This window comes from Apteryx rowi, unplaced genomic scaffold (genome assembly GCF_003343035.1).
Source record: "Apteryx rowi isolate R43461 unplaced genomic scaffold, aptRow1 scaffold_238, whole genome shotgun sequence".
Taxonomy (NCBI): Eukaryota; Metazoa; Chordata; class Aves; order Apterygiformes; family Apterygidae; genus Apteryx; species Apteryx rowi.
In genome coordinates this window covers 1,169,933-1,187,613 of record NW_020448730.1, presented here as the reverse complement: position 1 = coordinate 1,187,613, position 17,681 = coordinate 1,169,933, and the positions used below count along the sequence as shown (strand labels likewise).

Sequence of the window (17,681 nt, the reverse complement as noted above, 5' to 3'; positions counted from 1 at the left end):
CCTTGCTTCTACCAGATGTATCCAATTTGTGGGGACAGTGAGAAATAACAGCAAGTATCTTTAAACTACCTCAATCAGAATTCTATTTGTATAGGTCTCCAATGAAGCATCCTGTTCCACAAAGCTGAATTAGGATACAACTTTAAATGTTGTTCATGATGCTACTTTAATTCTACCGTGTTTCCTGTGTTCTCTTTCTCTATAAATGATTCACATTAAAATTATATTGTGGTTTTTAAAGATTTTGTGAACTGGAACATAACAGAACTGTTTTTTTCTTTTTTATTTTTTTGCAGTGGTTTCTTTTTGTGCAATACTTGCAGCCATTCCTTTTATTAAAGGGGTGATCTAGTTTCTGGTAAGAGGTTAGCTTATAGGTTAGCAGGTTCTAGGATTATACCCTAGTACAGTTTCAGTTCAGTTCATTGAATGATTATCTAGAGTTACATTTTTTTTAACCTTTCATGGAAAGGAGAATTCTGACTGATTGGTTCCTTTATGTTGAATTGTAACATGATTTCTTAGTTGCTTAATGCACCATAGATGACTTCAGCTGCTTGCTGTGAAATCTTCCATAGTATACCCATACTTAAAACGTTGCTTGAATGTTAGAACAGTTGCTGTGCTACTAGTTGGGGTCATGCCATAATTACATATTTTATAAAGATCATTTGGCAGTAAATATTAAAAAGAAACAAAACTATTGAAATAACTATAAGGAGCATATTTTCAAATGACCTAAACTACACTACCCAGCTTTAATTGCAATTTTGCAGGGAAAAATAATGTCACATAAAAGCACAATACGGTAATTTGTGAGCTATGTAATATTAAGTGTATCTGAACTTACACACAGGCACTAAAAAGCATTTCCAGGTTTTTAAAATCTAGCTGCTAAATGTATAAATTTAGTAACAATATATTTATCTTACAAATATTTTTTAATCAGCACTTGCTTGACAATGCACAGGATATGGAAGAATAAACAAAACTCTGAGAAGGCTGTATAGTAGATATGTAGGCAAGCTTGGGAGATACCCAACAAATTCTAACGCCTTTTCTCCTGCTTTACAATTTTAATAATTTAAATGAATGAATAATTTAATAATTTAAATGAAGATGGTGCTTTGCCTGGTTGTCTTTTTTAAAGATGTCATAAATGCTTCAGATTTAGGCATGGGTACAGTGCACGATTATTGAGATTGTAGCTCAGTGGGTAGCAATTTTATCATGAATGGATGATGAGTTTGCCTAGAGGGGAGGGTGCAAATTAGAAGGGAACACTTAAAAAGATTGATGATTTCAGCTTTTGAACTGAATTTGCTAATTTTTGTTTTGTAATATTTAAATGTATGTATTAGGCATATAAATGCAAACTATATAATGGGAGCCATGGTAATCATTGTTTGCTTGGCAGAAAATATATTTAATAGCATCTTATCATCAGATTTTTACCGCATGTATTCAGTAATTAGACTTGAAGTTAACTAATGTTTTTTATCTTCTCATGATGCTCTTTTGAATTCTTGTGCATTCCTAGTGAGCTGAAGCCAGTTGCAATGTATTTTGTCAAAGTTCATCTTAACGTCTGAAAGAACTTCCTTTTTTCTTCTTTTAATTATCCAGAATTAACCTCATACTCTTAAACCATGGTCCTCAAACCAATATTCCTATAGACTGTAAGAGCCTCTGACATTTCTCAGGGCCAGAAGGATAGCAAAGTGTGAGGCTGCCTGCAGAAGATTACTTACTTGCTGTTATTCTCTAGAGATCAACAAAGACTATGGACTGCTACTAGAAAACTGAGAGCTTTCACTATAGGAGAGAAGGGTTGTATCCTTTAAAGTTTCTTATTTCCCTTTATTTCTTTGCTTAGCTTTCACAAAATGAAATCTGCTTATGTGATTGTATCCCAGACTTTTAATAAATTTGACAAGTGGTATTTCTGCTGTCCTTTTTTTAACCCCATTACGTTGATTTATCTTTAAATATGCCCGAGTCCTCTTTCTATGCTAAAAAGCCAAGATCCTATCCAATCTCTTCTTTTAAAGAAAGTAGTAATTATTCAGTGCTCTAAACAATCAATTGACAAATACACTAATAAACATTCAAAATATTGTAGATGTCTTGTACATATAAAACTGGGTATTATGAACATCTATGAAGCACTCATTGTAATTTAGTCGTCGCGCATTTGCATTATTGTTAAGTATTAAGAGTTTTGTTGTTACTCAAAATATTAATGAGACTGAAAGAAACTGATACAAATGCTTCTTCGTGTTTTGAAGAAACATCAAGAGCCTTTGCAGCTGTTCTTTTCTGGAAAACAAACATGCTGTCTAGCAGCGAAGCAAAAACCTTCAGTACTGGAATAAACAAATAGACATTGTTCTGTCTGATGTTTAAAAGTTGTTTATGATAGAAGAAGAATCTAACAAGAAGTGTTACAGAAATCCTGCTACACTGAAAGGCTGCCTGGCTTGCATCTTGTGACTCATGTTATGGCATTGGGTGCCATGATTAATTGCAAACTCTTTTCTTGTCCCTTAAAAACAATTTTCGGTTAATTTTTTGTAAAATTCACTTTGTTAGAATAGTTTTGGAAACTGTGAAATTACAAGAAATTGTGCATAAACCAAAAACATCTGTTATGGAGAAAATACCTTTTTTATAACTCTAATATGCTCTTTGTTATTGGACTAGGAAAGCAGTTAAGCTTTTCTGCTACCATATTTTAACTACTCAGTATACTGCTTACTCTGTAAATAAGAGAAAAAGAGCTTGTGAAAGTTACACCTATTATTTTTTTCCATTTTGCAGATTGCACAGAGGAAGTGTGGGGATTTCCCATGTGTCAGTACTTGAAGGATGAGGGCTGGTGCTGTGGTCGCAATGCTAGAATGTCAGCATGCTTGGTATGATTCCCCTTCTTTTCTTTTTCCTACTGAGAGCTTTATCCAGATGTTACAGAATTAGTTGTTTTTGGCTTCTAATCCTAGAGCCATGACTTAAATCTAAGACTCTACAGAATAATGTCATTAATATTGTAAGCACGATAAATTGTAAGTAAGAAAAAATAGTATTGACTTTCCAGCTTTATATATTTTAAAGTTGCTGAAGGCATGAGAAACTGAGTGTTGACAGAAATGTATTTTAAGAGTGGACAGAATGGCCAAACCTTTATTGAAACTTAAACAAGGTAACTCCTCAGGGTGATAGTTCCTGGCTAAGGACTTAGTGGGAACTAGGTAATTGTTGAAGGATTGCAATCAGTGACTCCCCCAACACTTTTATGATTCATAATATTGAATATTTTGACTGTTTAAGACCAAAACAAAACTGCCTATTTAAAAAAACTAGAGGAACACTAAAAGCTGTGCAGTTTAAGAGCCTGGAAACATCTTTTTAACATTGCATCAAGAGATGAAATGCTTTTGAAGACCCAACCTTATCCAAGACAGGATGATGAACTGGTGTCTAATTTGAAAGAACAGATATATATCAAAAATTTTAGCCATTATTTAGGTTGGAAGACCAAGATCCCTTTCCTCTATGGATTTCTATTTTCTAGTATCAAGATGAACGACAACAAGTTTTGGCTAGTCTGAGCTGCAAGCTCTGTACTTCCCCTATTGAGAACCCAACCTGTGTAGGCTAAAGACCCAGCATAGACTAAAGTGTCGAAGTTATATAAACTTGAGCTAGCATGATAATTGAATGCTATCAGAAGGAAGTATGTCAGGACAATTATTTAGTATTTTGTAAGACTTAAGTGCATTTCCCTTGACAAGATACAAGAAAAAATTTATCACAAAAAAGCTTTCTAAAAGGGACTTGCCTTTTTTTTCTCATCAATATCATGCAATATCCAGTTCTTGCTCACCTGACACCTTGCTATTTCCTTTCCCATTCCCTTTCTTTTTGAAAGGAAAAGTGTAGGCTGTCTTTCAACAAAGATAGAAAGAGAAATTTTTATCAACAAATGACCACCAGTAGAGAGTACTGATCATACCTTATATATCTGTTAGATTTCACAGAAATCATAGAAATTTCACAGTTAAATATATTCTTCATAATAAATCTTTCTTTTAAATTTTCACAAAAGGCAAAAAGATTTCCTGTGTCACTAGTTGCTTCTACTGTTATTATGTTAATTTTCTCTATGCTTTTCTCATGACTAGGATTTTTCTCACCTTCTGCTAGGTACAAGTAAAGGGAGACAGTGCAGTGCAGCTAGGCACTATTCTTCCTATGGTGAAGGGCTGGCTAGGGGAAACTGAATCTGCTGAACAGTGATAATATACTCATCATTATTACATATGTTTGTTCAAATTGACTGAAATGCCAAGGACCAAAGGGTCTGGATGAGGTTTCAGAACCCTTCCAGAACATATTAGAACCCATATCCATCTTATAAGCAGTCGCAGATATATGCTGGTGTGGTAGTTATAGTTTATACAGAGTAAGTCAAATCTGATAACTCAGCTAAAGTCATGAACAGAGGCACTGCAACTGGACTGTGTTTGAAGAACAGTCTGAAATACAAGAGCGGTACTAAAACTAGGGGAAGGAAAAGGGGAAGGTGATTCAGAGACAAGCAGCCCTATTTATCTAATTTTATGTTATCTGATTTGTTGTACTGCCAGGTAACTTGTTGAATTTTTATCTTCATTTCTACTATGATGTTTAATTTTCAGTTGAAATTTCTATAGGTACAATCTCTTTCCAGCTGTAGAAAAATCTTCCACTCTTCTAATATTTGTAATTCTTTGTCACTATGGATCATAAAAATCTAGTACACTCATACCTACATCAGAATTTATGGTGTGAAGACTATTGTGAGAGATAATGCACATCCTTTAACTGCAATTCCTCTTAAGTTTTTACTTTATTTAGCTTTACATAAGGAAGTTCAACTTAGGCGTATACTAGGGACTAAAAACATTTTAAAACATTATACATTGAACTAATTTTTACTTTAAAACAGTTGAATCATCAAAGTGAATTGCTTATATTTCTGTAGGAACAGACTCAAGAAAATACATTTCTTCTTAGCACTTTCACAAAAAGTAATTCTCTTAAATTTTCTTAGAATGCTAAGAAAAAGACACAAATTTTGCTTACACCTATTACAATTCAGTTGATTGTTATTGCTTCTCCTATAAATAAACCAAAATAACAGAAGTGAGCTGATTATGAGTCCCTAAAGGTCTTAACACTTAAAGCGTGCAAGTTCATGTTATGTCTCACCATTAATCTTTTAAAATGTCATATCCTTTGACTTTTATACAATATGTTTATAAAATGTTCTGATAAAGAATAAATATATCAGCAATTTAATTCCTTTTCTCCTAAAGGCTTTGGAGCGAGTTGCGGTTGGCCAAATGGTAAGTAATGTTGTTTACTTTAACCCTACAAGATAAAATCTGTTTTTCTCCTTTGAGTGGTTGTTAGCCCGTGACCTTATATTGAACTTGAGAATTTCTGAAATTTAAAGCAGTAGTATAGGGTCCATCAAATCCTGATAGATATCGTATGTCATCATGAAATTGCATTTTTATTGCTCTAACTGTACTTAGTGAATCTTAGCTTTTTTGACAGAGTGAAAAAAAAACAGCTTTCCATATAACTGAGCAATCTTAGTGTGAGTGATCTACTTCTGTATATTCAGATGCTGCTTATGTTCTGCACAAATATGAATGTACACCTGAAAATTTTCAGACACTAAACTACTCTTCCTACCTTCTTTATGTGGTCTTTCACCAAATATATAAATTTAGTCCAAATGTCTTTCTGATATCCCTCATTTGGAACACTCTATCCAAGTTTTATGTCAACTAATGTAAAAATAGAAATTGTTATTACAAAAGCTTGCATTTAGAAGAAACATCATCATCCTCATTTTTTTATCTCTGCATATTTTTTTGCTGTGAGTACCTTACATTATTGTTGTGCAAGTTATCCTTTCCAAATGGTGTACACCAACTGTGCAAATATGTAAAAGGCAAGGTTGAGAGACCTCCTATTCCCATACATTGAGCCCACTGACCCCAGTAGTCTTTCACTGTAGACACATTTTGCCATGATTTTTTTAATTAGCATTAACTTTTTTTTATGTAAGCAGATCTTTCATATACAAAGATGTGAAGTTTTTATTGTATTATTTTTATGAGCATAGCACTTTCTGCGTGGTTCAGACTACACTGTATGACAATTCAACTAGGGAGTTAGTCCTTTATCTTTAAAACAGTTTCAGGTATTTAAATTGTTAGATTTTAGATAGTAGAATATGGATCGAGTGCTTTTTTTCTCTGTTCTTTTTCCCTCTGCCAACTTTTTACCTTTGAACTTTTACTTCAGAGTTTGGGTTTGTTTTTTCCTCACAGTCATGGTTGTATTATAATCTGACCAAAAATGTAATTTTGATGCAAGGACATTAGTAAATTCTTCTCTTCTTAAGGTTGTTATAACTGATTTGAGAGAATACAAGCCAAGAATTAGTTAAGGAAGTCGATACTGTTTTTGTTACTCTGGTCTTAATTTCATTGCCGACTTTAAATCCTTGCTGTTGTATTTTTTTGCAGCTGCCTACAAAATCATTGTTTTATCGAGCTGTTCTTCAGGTTATTATAGAAGAAATTTATGGTGTCGCCAAAAGGTAGGAAGCTCTGAATTCACAGATACTGACCTAATCTGATTCTCTGCCACCTCTACTCTGAAGAGAAATTATTTCTTAAAAGAGGAAGGGTGTCAGAACCAGTGTCATCAGACTATACATATGGATATTAAAACGCAGTATGCATTTTTCATTCTAAATCCACATCACAAATCTTTTGTCCTTCCTTTACCGAGAGCTGAAATAGGTCTTTCTTGTTACTGGATGCATGGAGAAAACATACATTCCCCAGAGAACCAATAGCAAATTCACTAAAAAGTGTATACAGTCCTAGGCTACCCTGTTTTGCAGAATCCAGGCAGCTTTTAATACTGCAGAAGGCAAAAGGTCATTTCCATTTGTGCTGAGAAAAATCGTTGAAATCCCAAAGGCTAGCATGGCTGTAAAGGGCGACTCACTGCCTGTGTCTATGTTAGCAAGTACTGTGCCCTGGTAGGATGGGATTTGAAGAGTGAAACAGTTAGCATTGAGAACATCCTGACATCCGTACTGTACTCTTCTGGAGGATTAGTTTGGTCAAAGGTCAAACTCCTGAAAGAAGAAATACTTCTTTTGTTTATTTGAAAATTACGTAGAAGATATAACACATGAAACCACAGTTACTAAGTTGTATAAAACTTGAGACAGATGATAGTATGTTTTATTTGTTAAAGGAAGTCTAATTTGGAAGTAATTAAGGTTATACTTTGGAAATGGAAGCAGTGCAGGCCTACTTTCAAGCCCACTAATGGGAGCTGACACCAGTTGCAGTTGAACAACGAGAGCAGCTGATTGCAGTTGAACAGCTTTATTGTTCTGAAGCCTTGCGAGATTGTTTTGCACTTTTGAGATGTCAAGTACCTGACTGAGTAACACGTAAGAAACAGATTAAAACAATTAAGAGAATGAACTGTAAGACCTTGAATCTTTAAGAATCCATTCTCTTTTTTAAACTACTTGTGTACAGCATAAATCTGGTAAATCTAGTAATCTAATAAATCTAGTAAATGTATTTTATAGCTTTGTTCCTGTTCCTTCTGATTGGTAGGGCAGTTGCATGTTTCCAAAGAATATTATAACAGCATAACCTTTACTGATTTTCAGGCTGCATCAGCCCAAATGTTTAAATGTATCGGGATATTCAATCTGACTATGAAAATTCTTTTCTCTTTAAAAATAAGTGTGACTGATAATTCTCAATGGGTAGGGATGCCCAGCAGCTAAAAAGCATTAGAACTGCAACTGAGAGAGGTCTGTGTGTTGACCTCAGTAGATGTAAATTCTGATCCTTAAATAAGTGGAAAGGGTTTTTATTAAGAATTAAGAGGGGAAAAGTTTTAAAAGAAAATATTGCTATCTAGTATTTCATGGGAAAAATATTTTTCTTAAGTAATTGGACTGCATACTCATCAGTGGCTACTGTAGCTGAAAACTTAACTCCTGCACTGCAAAGCTGGAAAAGGAATTACATTAGGAGACAGTCAAGAAAGTGAATTCAGACTAACAAACACTTTGCATGTAATTTCTCCAATATATTCTAAACACAGAGAAGAGATCCAATGTAAGTGACCTATTAGGATTACATCTCCCTAAATGGCTTTTAAGTTTTTGTGCATTATTGTAACACTTTGCCTGAAACTACCAATATTTTTAGCTGGCTTCAAAAGCAGGCCACTAAGTTACAAACAGGGAAAATTTTGACATCACCTAGTGAAATAACAACTGTGTTATCCATAAGGGAGGATTAAAAAACAAGGTACCAAGTGATAGCGAAATTTTACTCCAACTCAACATTTGCTCAGTCCACTGGTTCATAGTAATTAAATTATAGTAAATTATAGTAAATTATTATTTATAAAATAATTATATTGCAAATAACTATAAACTATACCATATTATTAACAATATATTATATAATTATAAAATGATTATATTAAAAATAAGTATTATAGTAAACTATAGAAGTACTATAGAATTATAGAAGGAAATATCAGTCAGTGGAAATAAGAATTTTGTTGTTCATACAAGGAAATAAAAATCTTAGGGGAGAAACAAATATTTTTAACTCAATTTTAGGTAAAATAATAACTATACTATAACTCATACAACTGTACGGTTGCTGTATTTCAAAACTTTTTTTGGTGTTAGCTAGCTTGTTTCATTTTAGGATAAGAGTGGAAAAAGGAAAATTTGTTACTAACCTAACAGTAGTAGCTGCCCAATGGATTTATTTGCCCCAAATTAAAAATATATAATTTTTTGTTGTTGGAAGTATAAAAGTATGCATCTCAATGCTATATTTGCAGTGATCGACATGTTGGAAAAATTTTCTCCAAGTCATCCTCCTTCTTAGACTATGTAAGAAAGTCTTTGAAAAAACTGGAACTAGATGATTCAGAGGTGAGTCACTAAATAGAGAGAGTGCATGTAAATTCTTACATCCATGTAAATTCTTAATGTCAGCACCACAGTGTTGCTATATATGTCTGAACCATTGAGTTGTTTTAGTTTGTATATTGCTACATAAATACAAAATACTTTAATTTTTGTTATATTAATAGAGCCAATCCATATTTTTATGTATTAAAAATTATCAAAACTGTATTGTTTCATTTTGTAGGAAATTGACTTCCACTTTTAACATCTTTAAAAGATACTGTTTTAAAATTACAGTACTCTAATGACCTTATATCAATCCTTTTTTGTGTATGGTGTGAAGTTAGTCCTACAAATCTCCTTTGAGCAAAAAAAAAAAAAACAAAAAACCCCCCCCACTAGATACTCAATTTTACACATGCTGTCATTTAGAGTTAAATACAGCTTTTTTTACATGCTGAGTCAAGCATGCATGAAGAATTCCTTGCCTGTGCTGATACAATACATCTTGATAAAAGTAACTTGCCTCCTTTTAAATCCAGCTGAAATACTATCTAATGCAAACATGTTGTTATTTTTCAGTTTAAAGAAGTCCAAAAAAATGAATAATGAATCACATAGTAAATGCTTTGACCCCTTTTTATTTTCATTTTTTCTGCAGCAATATTTTCTTGATCTCTTGTTTGGAGGTCTTTCTGAAATTGAAAAATATAACATTATAGCAAGATAGACAATTCCATCCATGCAGAATGTTTCTCTTACAATTTTGTTACAAAGGCTTTTGCTTTTTATTTTAGCCTTTAGACTAAGGCTCATTAGGTAGCCTTTTAAGATCTCTGGTGCAGCCTCTGCCTGTGAAGGGCCTGATACTGTTTTCTTTAAATTAGTAAGTGTTAGGTATAAATTTTAGGATTTTTAAATAACTTTCCTATATCAAGAAAAAGTTAACACAAATCTGACATTTAAACTTAAAAAATCTTTCAGAGATTTTTTATGTTCTTGAGTGTCTTGTCTTGAGTACCGTAGTATTTTACAGTACAACTGTTAAATTGGTCAACAGATGGCAACATAACATTAGGCATGGGATAGGACTGTGTGAATCTCAAAACCACAACAGCTCTGTGAGAACGTTTTGTGAAATGGAGATGCTAGAGGATATTATGTACATTATTTAAAAACTTAGTACAAATGATACCAAAAGTAAGATTGGCAAGTATGCTAAATATTTAAGTTGAATATTGTAGTGTCTGGTAAAGCAGTGCTTAAAATCTGTAGTTGAAATGTCAAATCATTTTAAATTTGCTAATCACATCAAAGCATGAACTAGGAGAAAAAATGCAAAACAAATAAATAACTGAATAAATGCAAATGATACTGGAATCATGCTTACAGCATGAAGAAAAGTCTTGTGGCTGAATTTTCACTCTTTGTTTTAAAGAGATTATATTTGATTCTGTTTGCAAACTAAGCTATCTGTTTGCTTTTCTATATAAATAGGCACTAACATCATGCACTTACATCAAGTGAGAGTAGCTGCCAAAATGATATCTGCCTAATTATTTGTATGTTCATCAAAAAGCAGTAGTGTATTGTTTGTACAATGATCAGTTTACTAAATTATTGATAAAACTCTGCTGGTAGGACTTCCAGCAGTTGTACAGTCTTTTCTTAAAAACCAGTGAGCGTAGAAACTTTGTGTCAATATGTCTGATTTTAGAAGTGCTGCCTTTTGCCAGAAAGGGTCTGGACAAATGCAAGTAGCCTTAAGAAAAACAGGTCTGTCAACACTGATTCAAGCTGCACATGTTTTTGTGTGGAAGCTAAAGATCTGATTCAAGTACATGCTCATTTATTTGCTTATATTTCTCCTCATCTTCATGTACAGCTGGTTACATACTGAAGACTGAAGTTTATGCTGATCTAAACAACATTATTTTTTATTTCCCAGCTATATGCAAATCTGCAGCAAAATAAGAACAGTGCTGTTTTGATATTAGTTTGAGGAAAGTTGTTATTGCTCCCTCCACAGTGGTTCTGACATTGCAGTTTTCGTGGTGGAGTCAGCACAATATCTACACAATATTGGAGAATGTGTTAAATTCCTTTCTTCAGAAAAAAAAGAAAAACACTTACATAGTTAAAAATGTGATGAAGCTTGAACACTTGCTCTAAAAGACAACAAAAATCAGAGACATTTGTGCAGAATTTGTTTCTAGCTCTGTTTTTAAAAATGAACAAAAGAGCAGCTGTACTGCATAGACCAAATATCTACTCTGTCTCCGACTGTGGCCAAAAGTGGATGCCTGGGGAAGAATATAAGTAGAGGGGAAGCATATATGAATGATACTTACAGAATAACCAAAAACATGCCTGTTGTTCACAAAAAAGGAGGCACCCATTGTCTTCATGCATAAAATTATTTAGATTATGATAAAAAACAACTAAGTAAACCTTAGTAAAATTGCAAGTGTTCTGTTAATATTTTCCCAAATATGGAGATAAATAAAATATCCACTACAGAAAAAAGAAGATTAGGGAAAGCAAGGAACACAGTGTAATACAACCACAGAGGACAGTGACAAGAAATTTTCACATGGGTCTCTGTTTTACAAATAAAAAATGCTGTATATTAAAAAGAAATGATATGCCAGAAAGCTTTGGGTCATATAAAATATTAATGCAGATCTTTGGCTATGCTTATCAGAAAATTGAAAGTGAGTTTAATCTCTGCCTGATAATAAATATATTGAAAAGTAAGAGATAATGACACTAAGTTTTTAGGAAAACAAACAGCACATCACTGCCAGAACTTGGTAGCTTGGCATGTATGTTACAGTCATGGATGGTTTTGATCACTGTGACTGAATCTAAGCTATGGGACATAAACTTCCCTCCAAACTGCTGATTCACAGCAAGCGGAACAGCTACTTCCTTTATACAAAACAGTGTCTCTGTTCCTGATCAAGGGGTAGCCGTGGCGCAATCCAAGAGTTTTCCAGTCTGAACAAATAAGGAGGCAGGATAAAGGGTGTAAGTGCGTGAAACACCTAACCTGCATTGATACTGATGTATGTAAATCAATGTCTTGTGCTAAATATGAAACTAATGAAGAATCTTAATGAGATATAAATATCCCCAAAAGTAAGTTGATTTGTGCTGTAGTTTTTCAATAAAGATAGATTGTTTAATCCTGCCAGCTCTTCATATGAGCAAACCCTTCTTCCTCTTTCCTTTGTGAGACTGGCATGAAGATTGGAGCCTCTTTCCTTATTTGAAATTAGAACCAGGCCCATTATGAAAAGATTGTCAATCAGGAGTAAGTTAGAATGAGGCAAAATAGCTTCTTCTACCAAGAAAAAAGCATTTATCAATCACCTGGGCCATTCATTGTTACAAGTGACTGTTCAGGGATTGAAGTGTCCCATTATCTTAGCCAAAATAATTTCCTCCATGGTGTTTCTTTTCAATATGGAAGAGCCTGTCAACTCCAGATTAAGCAGTGAGATGTAAATTTTTTTTTTCTGCCTTTTTGGTACAAAACCATTCTTTTCACGCATTCCTCCACCTCAGTAGTAAAACTGACTCATACACCATGACTATTGAATGTATGGCAAAATATTCTCATTTTAGGAGGGCAGAGAGGACTCTTTTAGCGGGAACTTGATGCTTCCTTGGTATGTTTATACTGCTTCTAGCTCCAGAACTAATGGAATTACTGTGTGGGCCATGGATGCCAGCACAGGGCTTCAGTAATCAGTGTAGTACACCCTGAGGCAGTATTTTATTCCAGGTTGTTTACTTTGTCATAGTTCATTCTGTTCTTACACACACCATGTTGTATGGGCAAAGCATTCAGCGTTGCTTAGATATGGGAGAAGTTATTTCTATTAGAAGATTTCTTTTGCTTTGGTATTCACTGTTTTACCTGCTGAAGTGATCTTCTACTTTAACATGCATGTGAGACTCTCACCTTGAGCGAAGGAAGTGTTTATTATTGTTCTTTCTCCTAGAGTTGTCCGCTCTTACGCTGTTAGTCTTGCTTCTTTCAGACAGAAATAGTTCCTTCCTCTTGCTGCAGCTCTTCAGCAGAGTGTATTTCAACTCTGCTTACAGCCTGCTTGCAGACTGATTTAAAAAGAAGCCTTTTTAATAATGCGTTTAGCTACTGATTAAGACAAGAAGTGCTACAAGTGGCATTGCTGTGATAAAGTTTGCCACAGCAAAATATTTTAAATACTTGTATAAATTAGTTTATACAGACTTTTAATGAATTTCTAGCATCTTTGAAGGAAAAAAAAAAACCCTTTTGTTAAATTCCCTTGTGTCCTGTACTTAGTGAGATAAATCAGCAAAAGGTCTTTTATAGGGCCTGACTCTAAGGTGAGTTAAGGGAGAAAGTACTTACAAGGTTAAGGCCTGGATGTGTGGCTGACAGGCTTGATTGAGATCCACAGATCCAGCTGGGGTGACATTTCTGTTAATAAGTGAGATCCTCAGTGGGTGGAGGTGTTTAACAAACAGCTGCTGGCCAGGATTCATTTAAAGTAAGGTCTGGAAATAAGGATAGAATGCTATTTAATGCCACATCTGATTGCAAGAAGATATACAGAGTTGGAAACACTTCTGACATCCACAAAGAAAAGCTATTAGTCACTTTGATTTCGTCTTGTGCTCAACTCACACTATGGTTACCTTTATGGGCTAATAACATATAAGGTAGTTACTTAGTCAAAATACTTCACAAATCACTTAACCCTTTCAGATGTAGATGTGTGCTGGGGAGATACAATAGCAGTTTCAGAGGTAGGGTCACCTTAAGCATTCACGTACAATTAGAAGTTTACATGCCAGACACTGAGTGTGTCTTTGCAGATTTATTTGGTTTTGGTTAACTTAGCTTCTCTTCAAGTCTCCTGTGAATGGTGTTTTTCAGTTCTGAACAGTCAAGTGTTTGCACATAACCTGAAATTGCTGGGGTCTTCCCCCTGAGAAAGTCATTTATTTGACTGGTGCCCCATATAACAACCCAAGATAAGATCTGCAACAATAAACAGATGGTCAGTGCTGAGTTTCCACAATCCATGTTTCCTCTAACCTTGACCAGACTTCTTAAAAACAGCTGCTGCCCATTTGTTTTCTTCTGATCCTGTGCTTTAGGTGGAGCATCCCACACAGATTTACAGCTATCAGGTCTAAACCAGTGGATCAATAAGAGCACTAGACATTTCCATGAGTTGCTGTACCTATCACAACAGCACTTAAATTAGTAATCCAGTAAGAGGCATATACAGAAAACTGATGTCCTGTAACAAGCTCATTTATCGTCATCTTCTTCAGTAATTTAAACAACTTTGATATTTGATATATTATGTCTAGCAACGTTAGTCCAAAAAGTATTCCGAAGCCTTGATTTAGCTGTTTGGCTAAATTTAGTTATTAAATTTAGTTAGTTAAGTACTATCATTCTATATGTTTTACAAAGGTTATGTATTCATAAGTATATTCAATTAAACAAATGTGTTAGTACTTTCTTTCTCTACTATAACCAGGACTTTTTGGTTTATATTTTTATACATATGATTTATAATTATATATACATTTTGGCTTATATTTTTATAAGAATCTCTGAAATGATTACATGTCATTCATTAATAAGCTAATCCTTTTCCTATAGTAACTCCAGAGTATTTAATTTTGAATAGTAAAACTGGTGGATAATACTGAAATCAGAATTTGTGTAAAATACACTGATTGGTTATTTTTGTCAGACAAAATTATGTAAATTATTTTCTGATGTCTTTGGACACTTTCTGTATAGCTAATGTGTATATCTGATACATTTTATATGCAGTAGTGACTTTCTTTAAAGCAGTGATTCTTTTTAAGAAAACTAGTAAAAGAACATGCATATGTGACTTCATTTTGATGAAGCAAACACATAATAGTAACATTAGCATACATTTAAAGCCTGCAAATCAAATAACTGAGCCAAGTGATCTTTCAGAGCTATTATTATTAACTAATTAAGTCAATCGTGTTTTTTATAAGATACTAATAAAACAATTAATTCTGTTGATTTTGTAAAATAAAATAAGGATATGTTAATTTAAAAAAAAGTATTTTTACACTTGGAGCATAAATGTGTATGTGTATTCCAAGTTTCTCATGATTTCTCACTATTTTAGAACTGCAATTTTAATATATGCATTTCCTTTTCATAATTGCTCAGATGGCATATTGAACATGGATCGAAGAGATGCCTTCTCATATTTTAAGATGAGCCGGTTATTCATGTTAGCTAAATCTATATTTAACATATTGGGCTCTGTCCTGAATAAATTTTCAGCAGACATAGTTTATGATATTAGATGGAAACACTTAAACTAAAATACTGTACAGCCAAGAATTTAAAGATGGGACTTCCAGAAACTCCTAAGAGAACTGGATGTCCTGATCGCGTTACTGTTCTGTGAAAATGCCGTGTTGTAACTGTATCTTTCCGATAGCTTCACTAAGAGTGGCTAGGAAAGTGTTTGGAAACTCCTTATGTGCGTTCTTGGGATTCAGCTGTAAGATCGTATTTTCCCCCTTTGCAGAAAAAAAATATAGGTCATCTGACAAGGCTTTAAGAATTTTGTGGTCTCTCTGAGGAACATGTTGGTGGAGGCTCTGTCCCTCCATGGTGGCTCTCAGTTCATCCTTGTGTCATGAGCTGTCCTGCTAATTCTCTAACCATGATCTGTTCATGTACTGGTGAGTAGTCCTTGAGGATATTACCTCCCATTTCCACATCTGTGCTACCCATACAACTATTGTTTGTGATTTATCACATATCTTTCTTAGTTTGGTCTTACAGTAGCTGCAGCTCTTTGGGTATAAAGATGAACAAGGAAGATGAGCTGACTATCTGTAGGTTTCTGGTATGGATATGCATTTGATATGGTATGCATTTAATAAAATTTCTTCAGATGTTCTAATGATCTTCAGATTCATTGAACTTGAACGCATCTATGTCAAAGTATGTTGCACAGAATATCTTGTGTTTCTTCATCGTTTTAAAGCATGCAATTAGGAGACACTGTCCTCTGTACACATCATTGACAAGCAGCATTGCAATTAAATGAATAGTGAGCCTGGGACAAAATAAAAGGCCTCTGTCTTTATGGAGCTTATCAGAATAAGCTTCATTATGGTATTTAGGAAGCTACATAGGGAAATCATTTAAGTTCCACAGAAATTTTAAAGGATGGGATTTTGGTGCATCTCTAAAAAGTTTCTCATTCAATAATTCAGATTACTTCTTTTTTTATTTTTTCAAATTGAACAGAACTTCCAAAATCCGAACATGAAACTATTTATTTTTATGTATCTTACGTTTTTCATTTTTTTTTAAACAATATACCTAGGAAGTTCCATCCTTCCTAGAAAATGCTTAATAAGGTTTCCACAGCCATGTCAGAATATGCTAATGTAATACACTCATCTTTATTCTTCTACCTTTAATATATATGATATTTTCTAATTTTTTCAGAAAAAGTTGTTTTCCACATGAGTTACTGTTTTACTGACTTTATGTGATTTTGACTGAAGGAGCATGACGTTCTCTAAGCTTATGCCACAGGAATAGCTGAATGATGAATTTCTAAGTTTAAATTCAGCTCTTATCTCTTCAACTCTTTAATCAAATAGACTTTCTTAAACTTCCTAAATTCAAATGGATGAATATATTATTCAGGATTCTGAAAATATTCATCTGTAATATTTCTCAGTTTCAAAAAATTGAAATAGATTCTTTGTAGGAGTCTTAACTCCTACTGGCAAATTTATAATTTAAGTTTTAGTGTGATGTGCTATTTGAGATACTACCTAATTAAATCAATTTTGTTTTCGAGTACATCATTTGAAAGAATGCTAAATACCACTAAAATGTCTCCTGAGGACTTGGTGGGTTTCTGTAAAGATTTTTTTTTAATTTCTATCTGCTAAATTGCATTAAAAGAAGCTACTTTTTTGCTAGTCAAATATTATAAAGGTAGGCCTCACAGCTGCCACTCTGAAAGGAGTATGACTGGCTTTTTTGCTGTGATAAAGCATTTAGGAGCATCCCCGGCTCTTCTTTGGCAATAACATTTGCCAATGCCTCTTAAAACATCCCTGCGCTGTGTTCTGTTTTGAAGGTAGTAAAATGCCGCCTTGACCTAATGTGTTAGAATGCTCCTCTCTTGAATCTTCCCAAACCACAGCACTTAGAGGAAGTCATCCCAGGGCTATCCTGGAAGAGAGAAACATACGTTTTGTAATTGGTGACACAGAAAAACTGTCACCTGTCCTTTGGGAACAGCCCTGAATCTTTCTAAGCTTTTGTTCATTGCATAGGACATACTGTTTCCATACCTGCTAGAAACTTCTAATAACAGAATCACAGAATCACAGAATCGCTGAGGTTAGAAGGGACCTCTGGAGATCATCTAGTCCAACCCCCCTGCTCAAGCAGGGTCACCTAGAGCACATTGCACAGGATTGCATCCAGGCGCGTTTTGAATATCTCCAGAGAAGGAGACTCCACAACCTCTCTGGGCAACCTGTTCCAGTGCTCTGTCACCCTCACAGTGAAAAAGTTTTTCCTCATGTTCAGATGGAAGCGTCTGTG

The 17,681-nt window shown here is 34.1% G+C and overlaps 1 protein-coding gene across 1 annotated transcript in view; it reads left to right on the top strand.

Annotated features, from left to right (window-relative positions):
- METTL25 (methyltransferase like 25) overlaps nt 1-17,681 on the top strand; it is a 63,035-nt gene that overhangs the window by 35,479 nt on the left and 9,875 nt on the right. Inside the window, exons 8-11 of the mRNA XM_026066103.1 lie at nt 2,821-2,915; nt 5,358-5,387; nt 6,585-6,658; nt 8,962-9,055. Coding sequence (XP_025921888.1) covers nt 2,821-2,915; nt 5,358-5,387; nt 6,585-6,658; nt 8,962-9,055 — 293 coding nt within the window. The remainder of the gene's footprint in view (nt 1-2,820; nt 2,916-5,357; nt 5,388-6,584; nt 6,659-8,961; nt 9,056-17,681) is intronic.